The following is a 20,976-nucleotide window of genomic DNA, read 5'->3' on the forward strand; positions in this document are numbered from 1 at the left end:
TAAATAAAATTTAGATTATCTTCAGAAATATGTCTATATGGAACATCTTTCTTTCTTTCAAGTTTTCTCTAAAAAAGTTTCTTTATACGTCAATCACAAATATGCTTGTGAAATTTTCATTTTACTTATGAGGATAATATTGTATATTTAATGTGATTTAAATTCACCGCATCCAACACATGTGAGCAATTTATTTCTGCCTCGAAAATAGGAGCTAATAAAACGTTTATTCATTTTAATTACAGTTCAATACAATTAGACTTTTATTTATTCATAAATTCCATTTATTCAAACTTGCGCACAATGTAATAATAAATATTTTTTTTTTTAATTTTATTATAAATATAATCAAATTTCATTTTTACGAGCGTGACTACGAAAGTTACATACAAGATATATTTTATTACATTATATATATTTTATTCGTCTTGTTTTTTTTTTTTTTTTTGTTTTAACAGGCACACTGTGCAGTTTTATCATTTAAATTTATTTATATGAAATTACCTAATATATCGTAGACGCAAGATGGAACTTTATTTATTATTATTATTATTATTATTATTGTTATTTATCTAAACCATTCATTCTTACACTTTCAATTTATTTGAAGATTCACATTTACAAGTCTTATAATTGAAATTTGTTTATCTACAGTGTGAAGAATACTTCTGAAGATAATCTAAATTATTTTTTTTTTATCAATAATATTATTATTATTTTTATTTTATTGTTGTTATTATTAATATTTATGCGCATTCAATCAAGTACAATTATTATTTTTACAATTCTTATAAAGAATTATAATGATAATTTATTTCTTCCCAGGTAATGACTATGAGCGACTTTAAATTTAAGGAAAAATTTTAATTATTCTTTTTTTTTGTTTTAATTCTATCGATGAGAAAAAAAATGCGTGCGTTAGATAAATTAAGAGTGATATTTATGAATTTTAAAATTTATAATTATTTCTTCTTTCAATTTGTTTACATTAAATATTACATTTTTTTTTTTTTTAACTTCTTTCATTTATATTTTATTTTTTTTTTACAAATTACTAATTACTATTTTTATTATTTTAATACATCAGCGTAAAAAAATCATGATTTCGATATTACATATACAAATATGTAAAGATATTGATTTCTATATATTTCTTCTTCTTTATTTATTTATTTATTTGTTTTTTTTTCATTGAGTATACAATACAATATTAATATAAAAGAAAAATTTTATTTATTAATTACGATGATGATGATGATGATAATAATAATAATAATAATAATAATAATAATAATAATAATAATAATAATAATAATAATGGGCACTCGAAATAATAATAACGTTTATTAATTTACAAGATTCGATATGGCAGGATTTAATGTAGAATTGATATATTATCATTGTTATTGTTATAAATGTTTTTAATAACTATAATTATTTTAATAATAATAAAATAATTGATTCAACTTATAATTATTACATGTTTAATAATATACCTATATAAATATTAGTATAAATTGTTAAAAAAAATATACATAAAATTGATAGTAAGATGGCTTTCAATGAAGAAATAAAAATAAAAAAAAAAAAATTATTGCATACTGTGATAATAATTAATAAATTTAAGTAATAAAAACATAATTTAAAAAATTAAAGCACTTTGTATCAGTAAATTGTTTTATACTGATGTAAAACGTGGCGCACACGTTAATTAAATTAATTACAAACAAAATACAACATACAAAGCATGTTCAACATAAAATAAAATGTCTTTGGTAATAAAATATTATTTTCATCGAATAATAATAATAATAATAATTGAAAAAAATAAAGTACAGATTACTAACAGATAAATTCAATGATTTTATAAAAATGATTAAATCTCTATAGGTAGGTTTATTTAATTTAACTAAATAATAATGAGTAAAATAAAAGCACTGAAATATAAAACATTGTTGGCACGCTGTAGGATGAATGTTTCAATACGATATGTTTTGTGTTTGTGTGATTTGTTTATGTTTATATACACATAAATAAATATAATGTAAGGTGTTGTTGATGTCTTTATAAACGGAAGATCTTACAATTAATAATAAGAGAATAAAAATTTATATCCAGGCACCACTGACGGAGGAAGTTTTAGATAAAATTTAGATTTTTTTTTTAAATAAATTTACAGCAAGCTATTTTATTTTTTCGATATTTAATTTTTATAAATAGCTTCAAATGTTCGAAGTGAATAATTAAGTTGACGTAATAAATTTTAAAAGCAGTGGTTTTTTTTTTCTCTTTCTTCAGTATTTGTGCACGAAATTTCAATATACAAATTTTTAATGATAATTATTATTATTATTATTATAATTATAATGTAAGTTTTGTTTAACTTCTTTACTGATTGGTATAGTCAGCATATTTACAAGGCAAAGTCGGAGGGTGTCTACCTATAGCTTATTATTATACAACATTATAATTAATGCTCTTTCAGTATTTTCAACAGTTAGTGTTATTACAAAATTGCTTTAAAATCATTTATCTTCTTTCACACGTAAAAGTTACTTTATTTAAACTCTTTAGACAAATATTCGCGCGCTGTACATTACACATAGATCAATCAAGTGTTGAATAGAAAATCAATAAACTCTTTTTTTTTTTTTATTTTTTTTTGAACTTTATTAATTTTGAATTATTACCGGATGGATAGATAAATAATATTAATAAATAAATAAATAAAGTTTTGTGACAAGTGAGATTAATTATTAGCCAAGATAAAACTTTACGTTAAAATAATAATAATAATAATAATAATAATTAACAGTCTTATTTTGGTCATTTAACTAATTGACAATATATCTGTATATTTATTTAGTTGGGGTATTTGAAAGCTAATTAACTTGACTGTATGGAATTACGCCAAAGTATTAAATGGCCCTTTCTATTGTCCGTTATAATATGTATATATATATTTCTACATACATATATATATTTGCTTTGTAGAAGAAACTCGAGTGGAACGCAATAACTCGAATAGTTTCAAAACATTGTAAAAGCAATATAAATAAAAAAGCTCCCAGAAATACTTAAACAAAAACAATTTACAACGTATTCGAATTAATTTGAAAATAATTCAAGAATTTAAAGTATTTAAAGTTATACATTTCAGTTAATCGTGAAATAAATTATTATTTATTATCAAATTACCGCATTTTATATAAACATTGCTATACATTTTGTACTCGGGCCATTTTACTCTAAACTACTATAATTATTTATTTTTATTTAATGACCAATTATATTTATTTAATTGAGTAATTAAACATTTTTTTGATTTTCGAAATTTTTTTTTTTATCTTACTTCTAAATTTTAGTTATTTCTTCTTTTAAATGATAGTATAATTACTTTATTTTAAATTTAATACAAATAAAATAAAATTTAATATATAATACAGTAAATTTATAATGTGTACGTATTTTGGTTTTAATTGTTGTGTAAAGAAATAATTATAAATGCATACGCGAAAGCTTTAACTTGAGAAAAATATACAGTATACATGTATTATTCGCTATATCATTCAGTCAAATTTAAAATAGTTGATTTTTTTTATGCCACGTAAGTACACACAAAATTATTATTTTATTTATTGATTTGTTTCATATACTTTACTTTCTGATAATATATAAATGCAAATAATTATATTTAAATGTGTTGAGATGCTATATATTTAAAGAAGAATTTTTTATGTTTAACTCTCTCGTTCAATCGCACTATAATTATTATAAATTTTTTTTTTTACCAAATATTTATTACACTTTGTCTCACTTTTATTTTATTTTTTATATCCTAATACAGTACAATATATATATAGTTATTAAAGTATGGAAAGTATCAACGTATTGGAAAACTTTGCGTTTAAATATATATTTATATTTATATATAATTAATATTATTCAAATATAATACACATATATTTGTATTTCATCTCTATATATTGCCCAAAGGTGAATCTTGGATAAATTTACTAATTTGATAATATCGGAATATTGTTAATATTTAATTACTTTTACTATCGAATAATTTTGCTTTCAATATAAATGCAAGTTTTGTCAATTATTCGAGCGTTATTTAATCGGACGAATATTATTCGTAGCTTTTTTTTTTTTTATTTAACTTTTAATTTTAAATCGGAACTCTCTTTTATTAATTTCCTTTTTCTACAATCAACGTTTAATCGATTATGAGCATCAGACATCACTTTTATTTTAAAATTTTTAATTTAAATTAATTTATTTAATAATTGACAACTAATCAATTAATCAATATATTGAGTGACCTGCGGTGAAGAAGGCGTAAATTGTCGAGTAATCAAACAATATAAAATTTTCTAATTTTAACAGTTTACCGCAGATCAGTTTGTCACAGTAATTGCAATTATTTTTTTTTTTTTTTTTTTTTTTTTTTTTTTTTTTCCCAATAGTATACATTTATAATTCTACGTACTCGTAATAATAGAAAAATTTATTTAATTTTATCGGTGCGTCTTTCAATAGATTATTAATAATTAAAAAAAAAAAAAAACGAAAAAAAACTCTTCAATATTTTTTAATAAAATTGATATATTTTTGAATTTTAATAAGCAAAATATTTTTATTTTATTTTTTATAATTTATTGCAGATATTCTATCTGTATATACCTACAATAATGATAATTATCATAATAATAATAATGAAAAATTATTAATTTTATTACAATAATTTTTATTAATGAAGATATATACCTACTCCCGCAAATAACGCGCAATTAAATTGCACAAAATATTAAATAGTTAACAGTTAACGTTATTAATATACAAATATTACACATAATTCATCAATTTAACGTATAATAAAGCCAAGAATTTTTTTTCTTTTTTACTTTAATTTTAATGCCGCAATTATTTATTACTTCTTACATTTATTGACACGTAGTTTTAGTTTAATTAATCATCACTGATCTATTGTTTTCATTTTTTACTTTTAAATAGCCTTGATTGAAAGACACATCGTAAGCCGGAATTCAGATATAGATAATTGCATTATTATTATTATTATTATTATTATTATTATTATTATTATTATTATTATTATTATTATTATTCCAATTGTGATTTACTATTAGTTTTATTTAAAAAAGTATTATTTTAGTGTGCATTGAATGCACTTGATAAATTTATTTAAATTGAATTTAGGAAAACAATTTGTTTGCAAGAAATCCCGTTAAAAAAAGCCGAGAATTCGTTACAGTGATTCACAGTCAAAATACTAACTAAACTTATGAAATACGGTGATGAGCAATAATTTCAGTTATATACAATTGTAATTATTATATATTATATATTACAGACACACTTAATTTTTTTCTAAAGAGACTCATTTAACCATATATACCCACGCGTTGCTACTTGCTGTTTAATATTCAATAAATTTTATCCTCGTTATAATTATTCAATTGTACTGTCATACGCAGCCTCTCAATTTTTTTTTTATTTTATTTTTTTTTTATCAATTGATTGACTACCCTGTTTTATAGTGCATAAATCAGCGATATTGCTCTTATTGTTTAAACAATATATATATCTTTAAATATTGACACTCGACGCTGATTATTTATTTTTTTTTTTTTCAATGACACGACTCGCTTTATTTTGAACAATAATTGAGTAATTTAACACTTTTCAATGCACGTAATGTCTTCATTGAGCTGCTTGATAATTATCATCATTATTATTATTATTAATATTAAATAGCATGAGACTACGTAATGCAGTTAAAAAAATGTGATCGCGTATCGATAACGAGTAGCTTTTATTATTGTTAATATTAAAAAAAAAATATATATATAATATATAATATATAATATATAATATATCTCTAATAGAGTGGCTGGCTTTTAATAATTATATAATTACGCCAAATTTAATAGGCAATTTAAAGTTTTTTTTTTTTCTCTATAATATAATATTTATTAAATTATTACCTATTATATTTATATATTTATATATGTGTGTATACATACATTTATTTACACAAAGCCGTTCGACACGAACATGCTTACTTTAATAAAATTATTTTAGTGCCATCAAACTATAGGCTCTATACTTATATTGACAACAGGTATTTAATTATTTAAATTACTTAACTACATATTTTTTATAAACAACGTGGCTGCTATTTAAAGGGAAAAAAAAATAATATTTTTTTTCCTCTGTTTTTGTTCTTAACTGTATATTATTCCGACTAACAAAAAGTTGGTAATTTAAAAAAAAAAAAATTTTCTTTTTTTTTTTTTTTTTTTTTATTCAATCTCAGGCCAATGGAAACTGCCGTTAGATTAATAAATAAATTTTGCCCAAATTCTGATAATTAATCTAATTAATAAAAGATATTATTAATGTACATAGATAAAATTATTTTAGTATATTTGGGCAATAATTGACGCGTACTTCGAGTTGACGATAAAAAAAAAAAAGGGGGGGGGAACAAAGTTATTGATCAAATGCTTATTGGAAATTTGTGACAATAAGTCAACGATTGTCAATATCGTGTCTAATAATACATATATATATTTTTATCTCTAAAGAGAATTTTTTCTATTGCACATTTTTGTTTTAATAATTTTTAATTAATAAACTCGCGTTCAGAAGCTCTTTTTTTTTTTATTTTTATTTACTTTAGTGTATAATTATGTAAAGTAAACGTGAGGAATTAATTGCAGTTATTATTACTAGCAATGTTCTTTTTAGGATGGTAATAAACAGTTATAATAGTCTGGTATGATCCTCAATAAATATCTCGATGAACAAGTACAAAGTCTTGAATGTTTGCTGGTAGTATCAAAGTTATTAAGTAAATATCTCATCTAATAGAGAGTTTAAACGTTGATAATATGATAGTTCGATTGCCCGGAAAATTTACAGCTTAATGAGATTCACAATGTATATGATAGACATACATGTATTATCGATTGACATTTGCATATCATCGTTAATTTAATAAACTTAATGAATTCCTTGATGGTTAATTAGACGATTAATAGATATATATCGGGAAATCGTTGTCGGATGAGCTTACGATTATTTTCACAGGCAAATATTCCAAGGTGAGTATGCCAACTATTTGTTTGACATGTATAATAATAATAACCCAGATGTATTTTATCGTAATCACATCACCGTAGATACTTAAATGTTGTACACACAATACACCGCATTTAATTAAGGTATCTGTGTGGGTAAATCTCTCGTTATGATTTACGATTTACGTCTGCGCTGATATTGAGTGTTAATTTCATGTACGTATATGAAATGACGTCGGTGGTGATGATAAAGGCACAGATTTATTCACTTGTTGTTCTTGTTGTAGTTATTGTTGTTGAATAAGATCAAAACCATTGTCTACTCTTTATACAGCACTTAACTCTGATGGCATTTAACTTTTCAGTACGAGGAGTGTCAACCAGCACGTTAACACAATAGTCATCTTATATTTTATTTTATTATATTATATTAATATTATATATCAACTCCTACCGTAGATATTGATATAAAATCCAACGCAATCCACTCATCAGTTGTAGATAATAATATTTTTATCGGCACTAAACCGCACTAACTTCTAGTTAAAGTCCTTATCTCATACATGCGTTGCTAGTGTACCAATTCCTGATGTACGTTTCACTGTGGCTATTCCACCGTTAGGACCACCCGTTATATAGTGCGCTGATAATGGGGCCTGTAATCGGTTAATTTTATTTTTTACCATCTCTCAAACTTTGATAAATTTTAGTTTTTAAATTAATTAATATTTTATTTTAAAAGTTTATTATTATTTCATTATTTTGGGTTTGTATATTGAAATGTACAACTCACCTGTGGCCCGGCACCATTCAGTGTATTCAAACTATTCATTCGCATAGCTTGAGTGTAAGGTGGTGGAGCCGGTGTGACCCCTGGTATTGCGGTGTGAGGCGCGTGTCTAAGCTGCTCGGCCGCTGACATCCTACGTGTTCAAATGGTACACATAATTAGCCAATATTTATGTAATAATAACAAATTTAGATTTAGATAATATTAAATATTTTTACGAAACTTAAATCACCAGACTGATCAATTTTTATAAATAAATTGCTATAATATAACTTAAAAATTAAATTTAAAAAAAGTTTCCAACTGCGTGTAATCCCTAAAAAAAAAAAAAAAAAAATTGTCTAAATGTTTGTTGATTCAAGTATCATATCATATTTATTTATTTTTTATTATTTATTATTGATAGAAAGGATCAAAGAAAAGTAAACAGTAGAATACCTGAGATAAGGATTGCCGTAGGTTGCCGAGAACCGTGGATCAATTATTGGCGGCGTCTGTGTTGTATTAGTGCCCAAGTTTGCTGAACTTAGACCTATCTTCTTGGAAGCTAATATACCGCTAGAAGGTATACGACTGAGGGATTCGCGGGAAGCACCCATCCCTTGGGTGTTGGGTGGCATATAGTCTCTCGAATAATCCACATACGGTACGTACCCATTATTGTTACTTCCATCCTTAAACAACGGTAACAATAAAAATAATGATTATCATTTATTGTGAACCAGCTGCGTATTACTTCTCAATAAATAATAAAATTGAGAGTTAACTTGAGGAAAAAAATAAAAAATAAAATAAAATAATAATAATGGGGATTAAATAAAATAAAGTACTTACGTTGTTCTTGGGTGGAAATGAGGGTTCCGTGTAGTCGGCGCTGTATCGATAACCCATTGGGTTGGGTACTGGCCCAGCGAGAGCTAAAGCATTTACACCCCTGGTACTTCCTTCACCTTCACTGTCGAGAGCAGTCACGCTCTCAGCGTTGCTCACGCTAGATCCAGCACGTATATCTGCTTTAACGTCCGACAGATTACTGCTTCGATCACTTTCACGGTAACGATCCGGATTCGAGTCTGTTTCTTCTATATTCAAATAGAATTTTTATCAATGAAAAAAAAAAAAAATAAATAAATAAAATTATATTATTAATTTTTTTTTTTATTATTATTATTATTATTGTTATTAATATTAAATTGGAGAGAATAATTTTGGAAAATACATACGCAAATCATTCTCCTGAGCTTGAGTAGACCTCGGGCGTGGTTGTTTAATACGATCTCGACAGTGTAGTATCAAAATAATGATGACGCCAATGAGGATGATGCAGACAACCAGTCCAACGATTATCAGAATAAGTTGCCAATCAACTGGAATCAACGCTGAGCGTCACGTCTGGTTAAATCTCATGTTCTCAATTCAAAAATTTAGATTTTTTTCGTCTATTTTTAACAAATCCCCTGAATGTTTTTTTTTTTTTTTATTATTATTATTATTATTATTATTATTGAACACAGATTTAATATTTTGTTTTTTTACTTATTTTATTAGTGTCTGTTATCAAGCGATAATCGAATATTGAAAACCATATTTATTAATACATTTGAATTATTTCTTTAGTAATCTCATCCTTTTTTTTAGATCCACAATCCAATTTGTAATATCCGTTGTTCCAGACAAATTTTAATTACGTATTAATAAATATATATATATATATTTTTTTTTTTTCGCTCTACTGATTTTATTTATTAAAATTTTTTAATTAAGAATTCACGTTTATTTGTTAAAACTACTAAAGCAATAAAAAAAAATTGTTTTTTACAGAAATGAAACAAAGCAAAATACAACAATGAAATATATAAGCTAATATTATTTTAAATTCAATGATAGAGTTTTTGAAAGTTTAATAATAAAATATAAAAATGAAAAAAGGTTAAAAATAAAAATGACAAAGGGAAGAATAAAATTTATATAAAATAATAGTTAAAAAAAAAAATTTGAAGGTATATAAATAAAAGTACTTATATGAAAACAGGAGATAGAGGAAAAAGATAAAAAAGTTTAGATGAAAAGGACTCTCAAAACTTACCACGCGTAGTGAGTTTAATGATGACAGTATCTGTGCCATAGCTATTTGTAACAGTACAATTGTAATCCCCGAAATATGTAGATATGGGCTCTAAAAGAGTAACAGTGCTGACAACTCTTTCTGGTGTGTACTCCTCTTGGACAGAGAAGGGTGTATTGTTGAACGAGAAATTAAGCTCACGACCAGCAAAACTCCATACAACAGACTCAGCTTTTGGCACTGATATCGCGGTGCATTTAACCTGCAAAGAAAATCATTATCTGTCCTCAATATATGTATACAATACGGGCACACTCAGTCTGCTTTGCTTATTATCCTCGTCTCAACATACGGATCTGCATACGTACAAGGATTATAATTAAATTGACTGTGCAAATAAAATCTATGTGTGTCTGTTCATACGTTATATAAGCTCAAGTTAAAAAAAAAAAAAAAAAAATGAATAAAAAAAAAAAAGACAACTTTAACTGGACACTTTTTTTCGCAGTGCGATGTTTCATTTTACTTCTCATGGTTATTCAATCTCTCTGGATTTAGATTTTTTGTTGTTATCGTAAAAAACATAAATAAATAAAATAAAGTAAAATAAAAAATGAACATGTATATAGTTGAACTGGCAGCAGGTAGAAGGCAGGATTGTAGTTGAAATCGAACGTCAACTGAGTCGTATTTCGCTTTGTTGCTGCGAGTACTGCTGGTACTGTCCTACATTTTTTAGCTCTGTATTTTTATTATTTATTTTATTTGCAGAAAGTACGCTGGCTGACACATATATCTATATATATATTGGTACTGTGTACACTCCAGAGTTTACAGTGGAGTGATGGAAGCGGACAAGAATTGTTAGTTTACCTTTACTACTCCTTCATCGGGCACATATTGGATTCTTTGTGATACGATGCTCGGTGGTGCGCGAATCAAGATGTTGGCATATCCGATAAGTTGAGGAAAACCAGGAACATGGGCTTTGCAGTAATAACGTCCAGATGTTTCAGGACTTACGACAACGCTTATATTTGGGCTTGTCGCAACAGTACGATCTGATTCTTCATGAATCCACAAAATTTCGGGAGTCGGATTACCATCCACGTCGCACTGCAGTATCTCTGTTGCGCCGTAATGCGTTTCAACAGATATCGGTGGACGTCGAAATTGCGGTCCATCTAGATACAAATATTTATTATCATTGTTATTCATATACACATATATATATTTGTTATCACTCTGAGTATTTTATTGCATTCCTATTTACTTAATTTTTTATTTTAAAATTAATAAAAAACTTTTAAATTCTTATTACTTTTCACCGTTGAAAACTTTCAAACTCAACTTGTTTAATAACTTTCAAACTTATTTTCTTCTCAAAGTTATTTTAAAAAATTTACTACACAGAAAAAAAACGGTAAAAAGATATCTTGCCTCAAGAACATTTCTAGGAAGACGACAAATGTTTTGATTCAAGTTAATTATTTTCTTGATATTTAACTATTTAATTCAAAAGTTTATAATTAATTAAATAAAGTAAAATTATTTTTCATTTAATCATTTTTTATAAACTAACTAAAAAAAAAATATATATATATATATAGTTTTTTTTCTGTATGAATTTTTGAAAATCAAAATCTCCAAATAATATCAGTTTATTTGGTACTGTTATATATGCACTATTATCTCCTAAATGTGAGTATAAATGCATATGGATTTATATAGATATAGAAGTAGTGATGGTGGAGGCTCGCGGCATTCAAGATAATACTTACAAGTTATATCCAGTGTTTCCGTTTCCTCGCTCTTGCCGACCTCGTTGTGAACTTCACATTTTACGATAGCATCGTGGAGTTCCCGTGTGGCGTTATGGATTATCATCTCTGTCGTATAGTCACCGATTACCGTTTTCTCGTTTATATACCACCTGTACAGAGTGAAATCGGAAAGCATTGTTATGTGCGAATGGATAGGCATGAAAAACAAAACAACCATCAGCAGTACACAAACGAGAGATAAAAAAAAAAACAAAAAAAAAAAAAAACCAACGCAGTGTAACGAAAAAAATTTTTGCTAAAATACAACAGTCATCACTCAAAATCATCATTCTCGAGGTATATTATGATGATAATTTTTTTTTTTTAATCTCTGAAAGCGCTGAAGATTCCAGCAGATAATTATGAATTATTTACCTGTACTCCATGTCTGGGGGATTAGCTTCTGCACGGCATTTGAATCTTAACTCAGAGCCTTCGACTATCTGGCCACTCTTTGATAAACCCGAGCTGATTTTCAGGGAGACTTTTGGAGCGTAGCGGACCTTCATTAAAATGAGAAAGAGATAAACTTATTAATTATGAAGAATAAGTTGTAAAATGTTGAGTAGTTTAAGGTACTTAACAACTACTACCAACTATCGAGGAGTATTCATATACGAGGAAGGACAAGTTCTCCACTCCGCGGATAAGCGGTTAAGTGGATGATAAAGAATGTAAGGGACAGAGAAACCGAGTTTTAAGAGTAATAAGAGACTTTGATAATTATTCCTGGTATTAGAATAAGTCTTGGAGATTTTCTCAGGCGTAATGAGAGGAGAAAAGAGATGAGATGGGAATAAAAGAGAATAACTGGTAGTAGAGGTTGAGCAAAATTAAGATCAACTGCTCAGACTAAAAAACATTGGCAATTTTAGCAAGAGTAATAAATTATACGATAGATCATTGCTCACTTTCAATCCTCCTCTTATTATTAAAAAGTTAATAACCGTATTCATCATCTTCATTTTAATAATCGTCTCAGCTACATTACTATATTATATTATATTATTAATTTGAATTGTTAATTGATACTCGTGAATATATTTATGTAATAAACGCTTACCTCAACACGTAATTTAGCATTTTGCGGTGTACGATCCGCGGCATTTTGACTTTGACAAGTAAATGTGGTATTATCGTGCTCCTTGCGCGGCATCACCTTAAGAATAGACCTTACGGTGAAAAGCGGCCCGTCCTCGTACTTTTCGTTTATTGTTTCAATTCCATTATGTAACACGTTGCCAAGACCGTCGATCCAAGTTATCTGAACAAAAAAAAAAAAACAACAATATATTTTTACATAGCATACACAGTGGATAGTAAAATACTAAGTACAGAATATACATGGGTGTGTGTGTGTGTTTATATATGGATGGAGAGCTTTTGTCGACTTTCTCAGTACCTTCAGTACGTCAAATGGGCTTGCGGTAGATCAACATCTTATTTGCATTTAGTAGGTATAGCAAGAGAAAGTTACAACCAACTTGAGTAAGCCAGTGCATCAGTTGTTGGATTGTGTCTACGCTAAAAAGATTTCTACATGTATATTCAAGTAGTTTTCCCAGTTTCAGCGACAATTTATCAAATAAATAAATGAAAAATAAAAATAAAAATAAAGTGAAATAAATCCAATAGGTTTTATGTTGAAAGACAGCCGATTTCCGAGTCTGCTTCGATTTGCATTGCTATGTATGCTCAATCTACCTACGTATGTACGTACGTGTGAAGGGAATTTGTTATCCATTGGGATATGCGTTCGTTCGTTCGTACGTTCATTTCTACTCGGAAAAACTGTTATTTTGGAATGCCTAGCATTCACAGTTTACATATACACTACCATCGTCAATATTTGTATTATGTTCATGTTCACTATATATTATCCGTATGGGCTCCCGATTTTTTACAATCTATTCTTTACACTTTGTATTATTATATAGGCAATTTAATTTCGTTTAAATACCGCCGTTCGAATTAATTGTTAATTGATCTGTATTATATATGGGCTGACATTAATATTATTTTATTATATATTACCCGGTACTGTGTGTTTAATATTATTATTCGCTAAACTTATTTCATTTACATTCGTAAAACAAGTTATTTCAATTATATATTCTGGCTATGAAATTAATTATATTGTGATTTCATTATGATATCTTGTGGGGTGTAATTAAACACAGGAAATTCAATGTAATCAAACGATTGACAAGTTCTTTTATTATTATTATTATTATTTGTTATTAATTGCTCAGGAAGGTTTTCCCCGGAGTCCGACTCTCCGAGGGCCCAGCCTGAACGCCATCCATTACTGCTGCACCACTCCGCACAACAAGGCGGTTAGTGAGTGCAGCAGGCCAAATTCATTTGCCTAAGTAGACGCAGGGATCCAAAAATGACAGCCTTTTGCATCCGCACTGCTAGAGACACGGCTGCTGAACTGCAAGCCGGTATCTTCGCAAGTGAAGACACAAAAGACTGTTTCATCCCTCCAAGGACGCCGACAACCAAAACGACGAGCTTGACATGGTAACCTGGGTAGAGTTTGCCAATTTCAAACAGGAGATCCTGATATATCTGGTGTTTGTGCTCTTCTTTGGCCGAGATATTGTATTCGGCTGGGGCCGAAAACTCAATGACATAAATGTCACGAGTAGCCTTGTCGAAGAGCACAATGTCAGGTTTGTTGTGGTTAATCCGCCGGGTTGTTGCGAATGGTATGTTCCAATAAATTTTGGAACTGTCATTCTCAACAACCTGCGGAATATCTCCTGGCAGATAAGGCAGCACTGGTGTCTCATCGATACCGTAGCTATATCTGAGATGATAATAGAGTACTCGCAGGGCAGCATTGTGACGCTGTATGTAGGCACCTCTTGCCAGCACAGCACATGCCGACAAAAGGTGCATCAGCGTCTCCGGATGTTGTTTACACGTCCGACAGGACGTGTCCGGAAGCTGCGCCTGGAGTACCTTGCTACGGTATTCGAGAGTGTTGATAACACCATCTTGGCAGGCAAATATAAACCCTTCGGTCTCGGACATCAGGCCAGCTGACTTCAAGAAGGAGAATGTCAGCTGGGTGGACAAGCCATGGTCACGGACGTGTTTGAAATACACGCTGTGCATAGACTTGTCCATGTGTTCACCGAGGAGTTTTTTCTCCTCGGCTATCCTGACGACGCTCTTGAACTCCTTTTTCGGGAGTTCAATGAGAGCGTTTATTTCTCCGAGACCTAAGGTATTTGCCGCGTAGATTGCTGCCTTATACAAGAACGATCCCTTCCGCGCATTTTCATGACTGTGAACAAATTGCATCAGGAAGTCGTCCTCGTCTGCTGTGAAATTGGCAACCTCGTATGTTAAACCCAGAACCAAACGATCGTGAAGCCGCTCCAAGCTCTGCAATCCTCTCCCTCCGATGTTCCGGGAGAGGTACATCCTGGCGACTGATGAGTTAGGGTGCATGCTCTGATTCATATTGATGACTTTACGGGTTTTGATGTCGAGATCTTTCAACTCATTTCGAGGCCATTTCAGGATCCCAAAAGAGTAAAGTAGGACCGGGACAGCGAGCATGTTAGTAGCTGAGACTTTGTTCTTTGCCGGAAAGTTCTGATGACCAGATCTTCCGGAGTCTCCTAACATACTCGCTGCGAAGAGTTGTTCGGACTTCAGAGACGGCATGCATTCGCCGTCTTATTATTATTATTATTATTATTATTATTATTATTATTATTATTATTATTATTATTATTATTATTATTATTATCATCATCTGAAGATGTATCTGTCAATAAAATTTATCAAATAATTAATTAAACGTTTAAAATGTGTCACTCACTTTATTAAAGTATTAAAAATTCATCTCTTAAACCTATCTTCTCTTTACTGTTGTAAATTGTCGAGGGCGTTTATTTACAAATAAATAAATAAATAATTTTACTAAATTTTGTTACGTTTAATAAATAAATGATTACAACAAATTTTAAACGATATTGAATATTATTTAAATTGATTATCGATGATTGCAATGTACATACTTAATTTTGTCTTTAATTGCATGTTAAATTTTAAATTTCAATGTAAGAATAATTTTAGCTACTTCTTAAATCTATAAATAATTTTATTATTAATTCAAGACACTTTACATATTAGATTTATTAATTACAGTCTAATAATATGATATTGGGGTTGACATGTTACAAAGATAAAAAAAAAAAAATAATTTCCATGTTTATAGAGTAAGTGTTTGACAAGGTTGCGGAGGGTAAATATTTAAATTTAAAGGGAGAAAAACAACAAGTGAAAATGTTGGGGAAAAAACAAAATAACAAGTTTAGGTATACTAAATAAGTCAATTACCTGAAATGTTGTTTGGACAAGCGAAGGCTACTACGGGTAGAATAAACTATTAAAACTCTAGTGAGCATGATAGAATTCTATCGGGAGATCAAGTTTAAGTATGTTGATAAAATGCTATAGTCCGTGTTCTACATCCGCTCCTCTGTTTCAGGTTTATATTTATTATTAACTATTACCATTAACTGCTACATTAATTTACTTTTAAACAATCAACTTTTTTATCAGTTTATTCTCCCAAAACAAAATTATTCAATTAAAAATAAAATAAAACATCTGAACAGATAATAATAATGACTAATGTAATCAATTAAGTCGATAATAATATCAATAATCGTTTTGCTAGGAGAGTAATTGATTTTGAGGCCACCTGTTGATAAAAATATATAGGTTTAATTGATTTTGTTGTTTTTTTTCAGGTTTCCATCCATTTATATCAATATATTACTTAAAAAGTAAATGAAATCGTACATTAAAGGTATTTCTGAGGTCTAATCTACCAGAGGTAGTATACCAGAGAGATTCCCTTTGAGATTTATCGCCGGTAGTTTTCACAGTGAGTGTCTGTCTATAATACTCGGCGAGCTAGGGAACTAGCTGGGGGTTTGCTGTGCTATATACCAAATACACTCGTGACTGGAGAGAAAATCAGGACAGGGATACCAAGACCCGTACCTTCTCCGGTCACCACATACATTCCACATTATTTGTTTCTTTCCTCATCCCTCATCCCTTTTCCGTTTTCTATATCTTGTATCTCGTATCACCAAACGAACGAACCAACGAACGAATGAACCAACCAACGAGATGAAGATAGAAATATGACCGATGAAAGATTCTCCAGGGAATGATGGATACTCTTTCCAATGAGTCTCTACAGACTATATTTATGGCCGGAATTTTCGTTTAATGCCCGATCGCCAAGAGAACAATCCTTGTTTATCATCACAAAAAAATATTGCAAGACCCAAAAAACCCACCATTTATAAATCTCAAAAGAAAATTAAATAATTCATCCTGAGATTTATTTATTTATTTTTACGTCGAGTCACGTCTGGAACATTTAATCTGAAGGAAAAATTTATTTGAAAAATTAACACAACTTTTTTTTTTTTTTTTTTTTTTATCATAATCGAATTTAAAAAGTTGATTAAATATATCTCGAACAGGGGATTATTATTTCGAATTTATTATTCGAAAGAATTATCGGATCTAGATCTTTTTGTTTTACCACAAATGGCCTGCCGAGTAGTTGAGGTAGTTTCTCTTACTGTGAATTTTTGGTTAAGCGGATTTAGGCCCTTATGCTCGTATTTTGTCTCCGACAGATAAGCTTTTGAGTAGAGAGGCTGTACAGCTTCTCCCTTAGAGTATTTAGTATGATATATAGTATTAACAGTGATGCATTTACAGAGTCCATTGGGTTGTTTCCCAGTTTTCAGCCATTAAATTACGTCTGTGTCAATGGATACCACTAGACTGCCAGTAAAAAGGTTTAATAATGAAATAGGAAAAAGTTAATTATAAAATAAAAAAAAGAAAAAAAGAAGAAAGAGTTAATGTTAAATAAAGTAACGTAAACAAAGAAAATAGTTGAGAGTTAAGGACATTAAAATTAAATCGTATTTAAACATGAGTAATGAGGCTTCGTGAGCCAGGAAAGAGTTGAAGAGTCTAACAAACTGTGAAACTTTAATGACACTGAGGTTTTAAATGACGGAGGTTCTGAAGAATAGAGCAAGTGTCAGAGTATCCTTGGCGCGGGGCTTGTTCACTATCTCTCTAGTGTAAGCAGGGCAAGACGACTTGACTTTACTCGACCGGCTTGACTCGACTCGACGACGATGTACGGAAAAAGAAAGCTGGGGTTCAAGTGGCTGAGTCGAGAACAACCCTATCTTTTTTCTTCTTCTTCTTCTTCATCTTCTTCATCATCATCATCGTCATTTAGGTCTGGTTCTTTTTATTCTTTTCCTTTTTCTTCTTCTTCTTCTTCTTCTATTACTTAAACTTCTTACTTGGTTGTCAAGTCTTCGCCCGGCGGCGTCTTAGTCGTCGCAAAACGCGCTCGAACTTTTAAAGCCTTTTGGCCTACGCGAATTTATACCCTGCACAACTATTCTTTCTTCTTTTCCCATCTCGTCTTCCTTGTAAAGTTTATATACCTTAATAAAAGTACGGGATCCACTCATCCACTCTGTATGAGGTATAAACTTAAATTTTAAATATTCCTTTTTGCATGGACTACAATATTAGTGGACGAAATGTACCTAGTCAGAGCCAGAGAGAACTACCAGAGTTGGAGTAGTATTAAATTAACTTGATTAAGTATGCATATATACGTAGTGCAGTATAGTGGATAGTGGATAGTGGATAGTGGATAGTGGAATAAAAAAAATTTTAAATTTATAATGTACTTACATCCGCTGCTGGCTTTCCACCAACACTAATGCACTCCATCGTAAGCTCTCGATCCTCGGTAGTAACTAGAAAGTCACCCTGAAGGATTTTCGGCTTTTGTGGTGGTACAAGAACACTTAATCGGGCGAACCTCGATCTCAGACCAGGCTGACCGTCGTCTGTAGGCGACACTTGACATTGGTACTTTCCGTCGTCTTCCAACTCTACTGGGAATATGTGCAGTGAAAAATCACCTGGAATTTCATTCAAATATTTTATTATTAAATTTATTTTAAAATATTTTATACTTTTTAATCTATATTTCTACATCACATATCGAAGATTATTACCAAATTTGGATCTTATAGGAGCTACAGCTCGGAAATTTTAATTTTAATGTAAACAACCATCCCCGCAACCCCCTGTGTCGTAAGTTATCGTAAAATTTGTTTATAAATAATTTTTTACATCACAAAGAAAATTCCTAACAAATTTGGAGTCTGTAGAAGCTATAGTTTGAAAATTAAAACTTTTTATTGTTGATACCCACCCCCGCAACCCCTTGTTCATAAGTCACGGCAGTCACATAGTGACTGTAAAATTTTTAGTTAATATAATTTATAATTTATTTGATATCAAACCGACAACAGAACATCTCTTGAATATTTATTATAAAATTTTGTTATTACTCAAGTTGCATAACATTAACTTTTGACAAGCTGAGGCAGAATAGTTGGTATGTATTCCTGTCGGAGTCAAACACGTTTGAGGGTTCTTACTGCAAAGTAACTGTCGTGTATATATACATATTACATATTTAGATGATTTTAATAGTACATTAATTGTCGGAGTTTATATACGTGTTATTGTACAAGCTGGACTAGACTTACGAAAATGACGTTACATACTACGCAATTACCGTCAAGTTTGAATTAGTTCTGAAACATTTGCCGCACGCTCTTGCGCGAATAATGTTGCTCCCGTAAATCGATATAAACATATACAATATACAATATGCATACACTTATCAAGTGGTGACTTTGTCTAGGTGTACTTGCATAATGTGTATACATGAATAAATAATTTTTATTTTATCACTATCAACGTTATACTTGTAAAAAAATCTAAATTATTATAATTTTTTTTTTTTTTAAATAAAAACAATTTTAATATTAATTTAATGGCTAAATGATTTATATTTTTAACAAAATTTAATTTAATACAATTAAAATAAACAGTCAAACTTTAAATTAATTTAATAACGAAATACTTATAAAAGTTTAAAGCTGCTATATTAGTAATAAAACAGTAATTCCTTTGTACGGTTCACTAGAGCTTTTTTTACAGACTATTTTGATACACTACTGAAGATAAATTTTATATATAACGAGAGAACAAAAAATAAAAAAATAAAAAAAGGAACTAATAATAATAATAAAAATAAAAATTAATTGCCGGTAAAAAGTGAATTGTGCCTGCGGGTATGATTGATATTATGTCAGGTGTAGATGTGAATTCGTATGTAGGTATTATATATCTCTATCTATATAGATAGATAGATATTCTCCTCATACTCATGAAATTTACAGACTCAATTAATGTCAGATACAAGTTGCTGAGTCGATATAAACCCGGGCTTTGACTGTTAAAAGGGAAAGAGACCGAGCTGTACTGAGAGATTGAGAGAAAACATGTCTGATAATTATAATATGATAGTGATAGTAGTGTGTTTGTCATACGGGGATAGAATTTCAAAGAGAGAAAGAGAGAGGGAGAGAGAGCCAGAACCCGCATTAACATTTACGTCAATTCGAAATGTTAGTAGGGGTCTTATTATTATATACATAACCGTTGCTAATTTCCCTCATCGAATTATGAAGGTTATTGGATGCAGAGAGGTGACTACCGGGTACCGGACGCCGCTTTGAAAGTCCAGCAGCAGCAAAAGCCGTCGAATTCTCAGTGTGTGTATGTATATAGCACTTGGGTTGTGCTATCGACATCACATCGAATTTACTATCGCAATAATAGACGCCCCCCGACCAAACTATCACGATTATTTATTCGGGACATTAAATATTCAACGGCTATCTTTCTATCTTTATCGATCTCTCTTGCTCTCCCTGAGAACCGTTCACACTCAACTGCTGTAAGCAATCTCAATGGTTGGCTTAAAGCCCAGAAAATCGACTAGATATCAAAGACGATTCCCACTGATTTTTCGAGACATGTCAGACTTTTATATATATATATATATATATATATATATATATATATATATATATATATATATATATATATATATATATATATATATATATATATCTTTAATAGATATATCTTTTGCTGGTTCTGCAACTGCTGCTCCAGCATAAGAGGCTATTGAGACTTAAACTTTTCTATTGCTATTTGTCTGATGAAAGTTTTCTT

The 20,976-nt window shown here is 29.4% G+C and overlaps 1 protein-coding gene across 4 annotated transcripts in view; it reads right to left on the reverse strand.

Annotated features, from left to right (window-relative positions):
- Positions 1-5,443: 5,443 nt before the first annotated feature.
- LOC141531484 (irregular chiasm C-roughest protein) overlaps positions 5,444-20,976 on the reverse strand; it is a 36,439-nt gene continuing 20,906 nt past the window's right edge. The window contains exons 3-13 of one of the 4 annotated variants that reach the window (XM_074249350.1): positions 18,568-18,800; positions 12,851-13,051; positions 12,163-12,290; positions 11,746-11,897; positions 10,838-11,148; positions 9,986-10,226; positions 9,123-9,266; positions 8,734-8,981; positions 8,338-8,573; positions 7,903-8,032; positions 5,444-7,765 (exon numbers count right to left, since the gene is read on the reverse strand). In XM_074249350.1, the coding sequence (XP_074105451.1) occupies positions 7,667-7,765; positions 7,903-8,032; positions 8,338-8,573; positions 8,734-8,981; positions 9,123-9,266; positions 9,986-10,226; positions 10,838-11,148; positions 11,746-11,897; positions 12,163-12,290; positions 12,851-13,051; positions 18,568-18,800 (2,123 nt within the window). In that variant the 3' untranslated portion in view covers positions 5,444-7,666. The other 3 variants (XM_074249342.1, XM_074249335.1, XM_074249359.1) reach the window with 3 other exon arrangements.

The sequence above is a fragment of the Cotesia typhae genome, unplaced genomic scaffold (assembly GCF_013202065.1).
Source record: "Cotesia typhae breed Kobodo isofemale line unplaced genomic scaffold, CoteBio_Ctyphae contig_119, whole genome shotgun sequence".
NCBI lineage: Eukaryota > Metazoa > Arthropoda > Insecta > Hymenoptera > Braconidae > Cotesia > Cotesia typhae.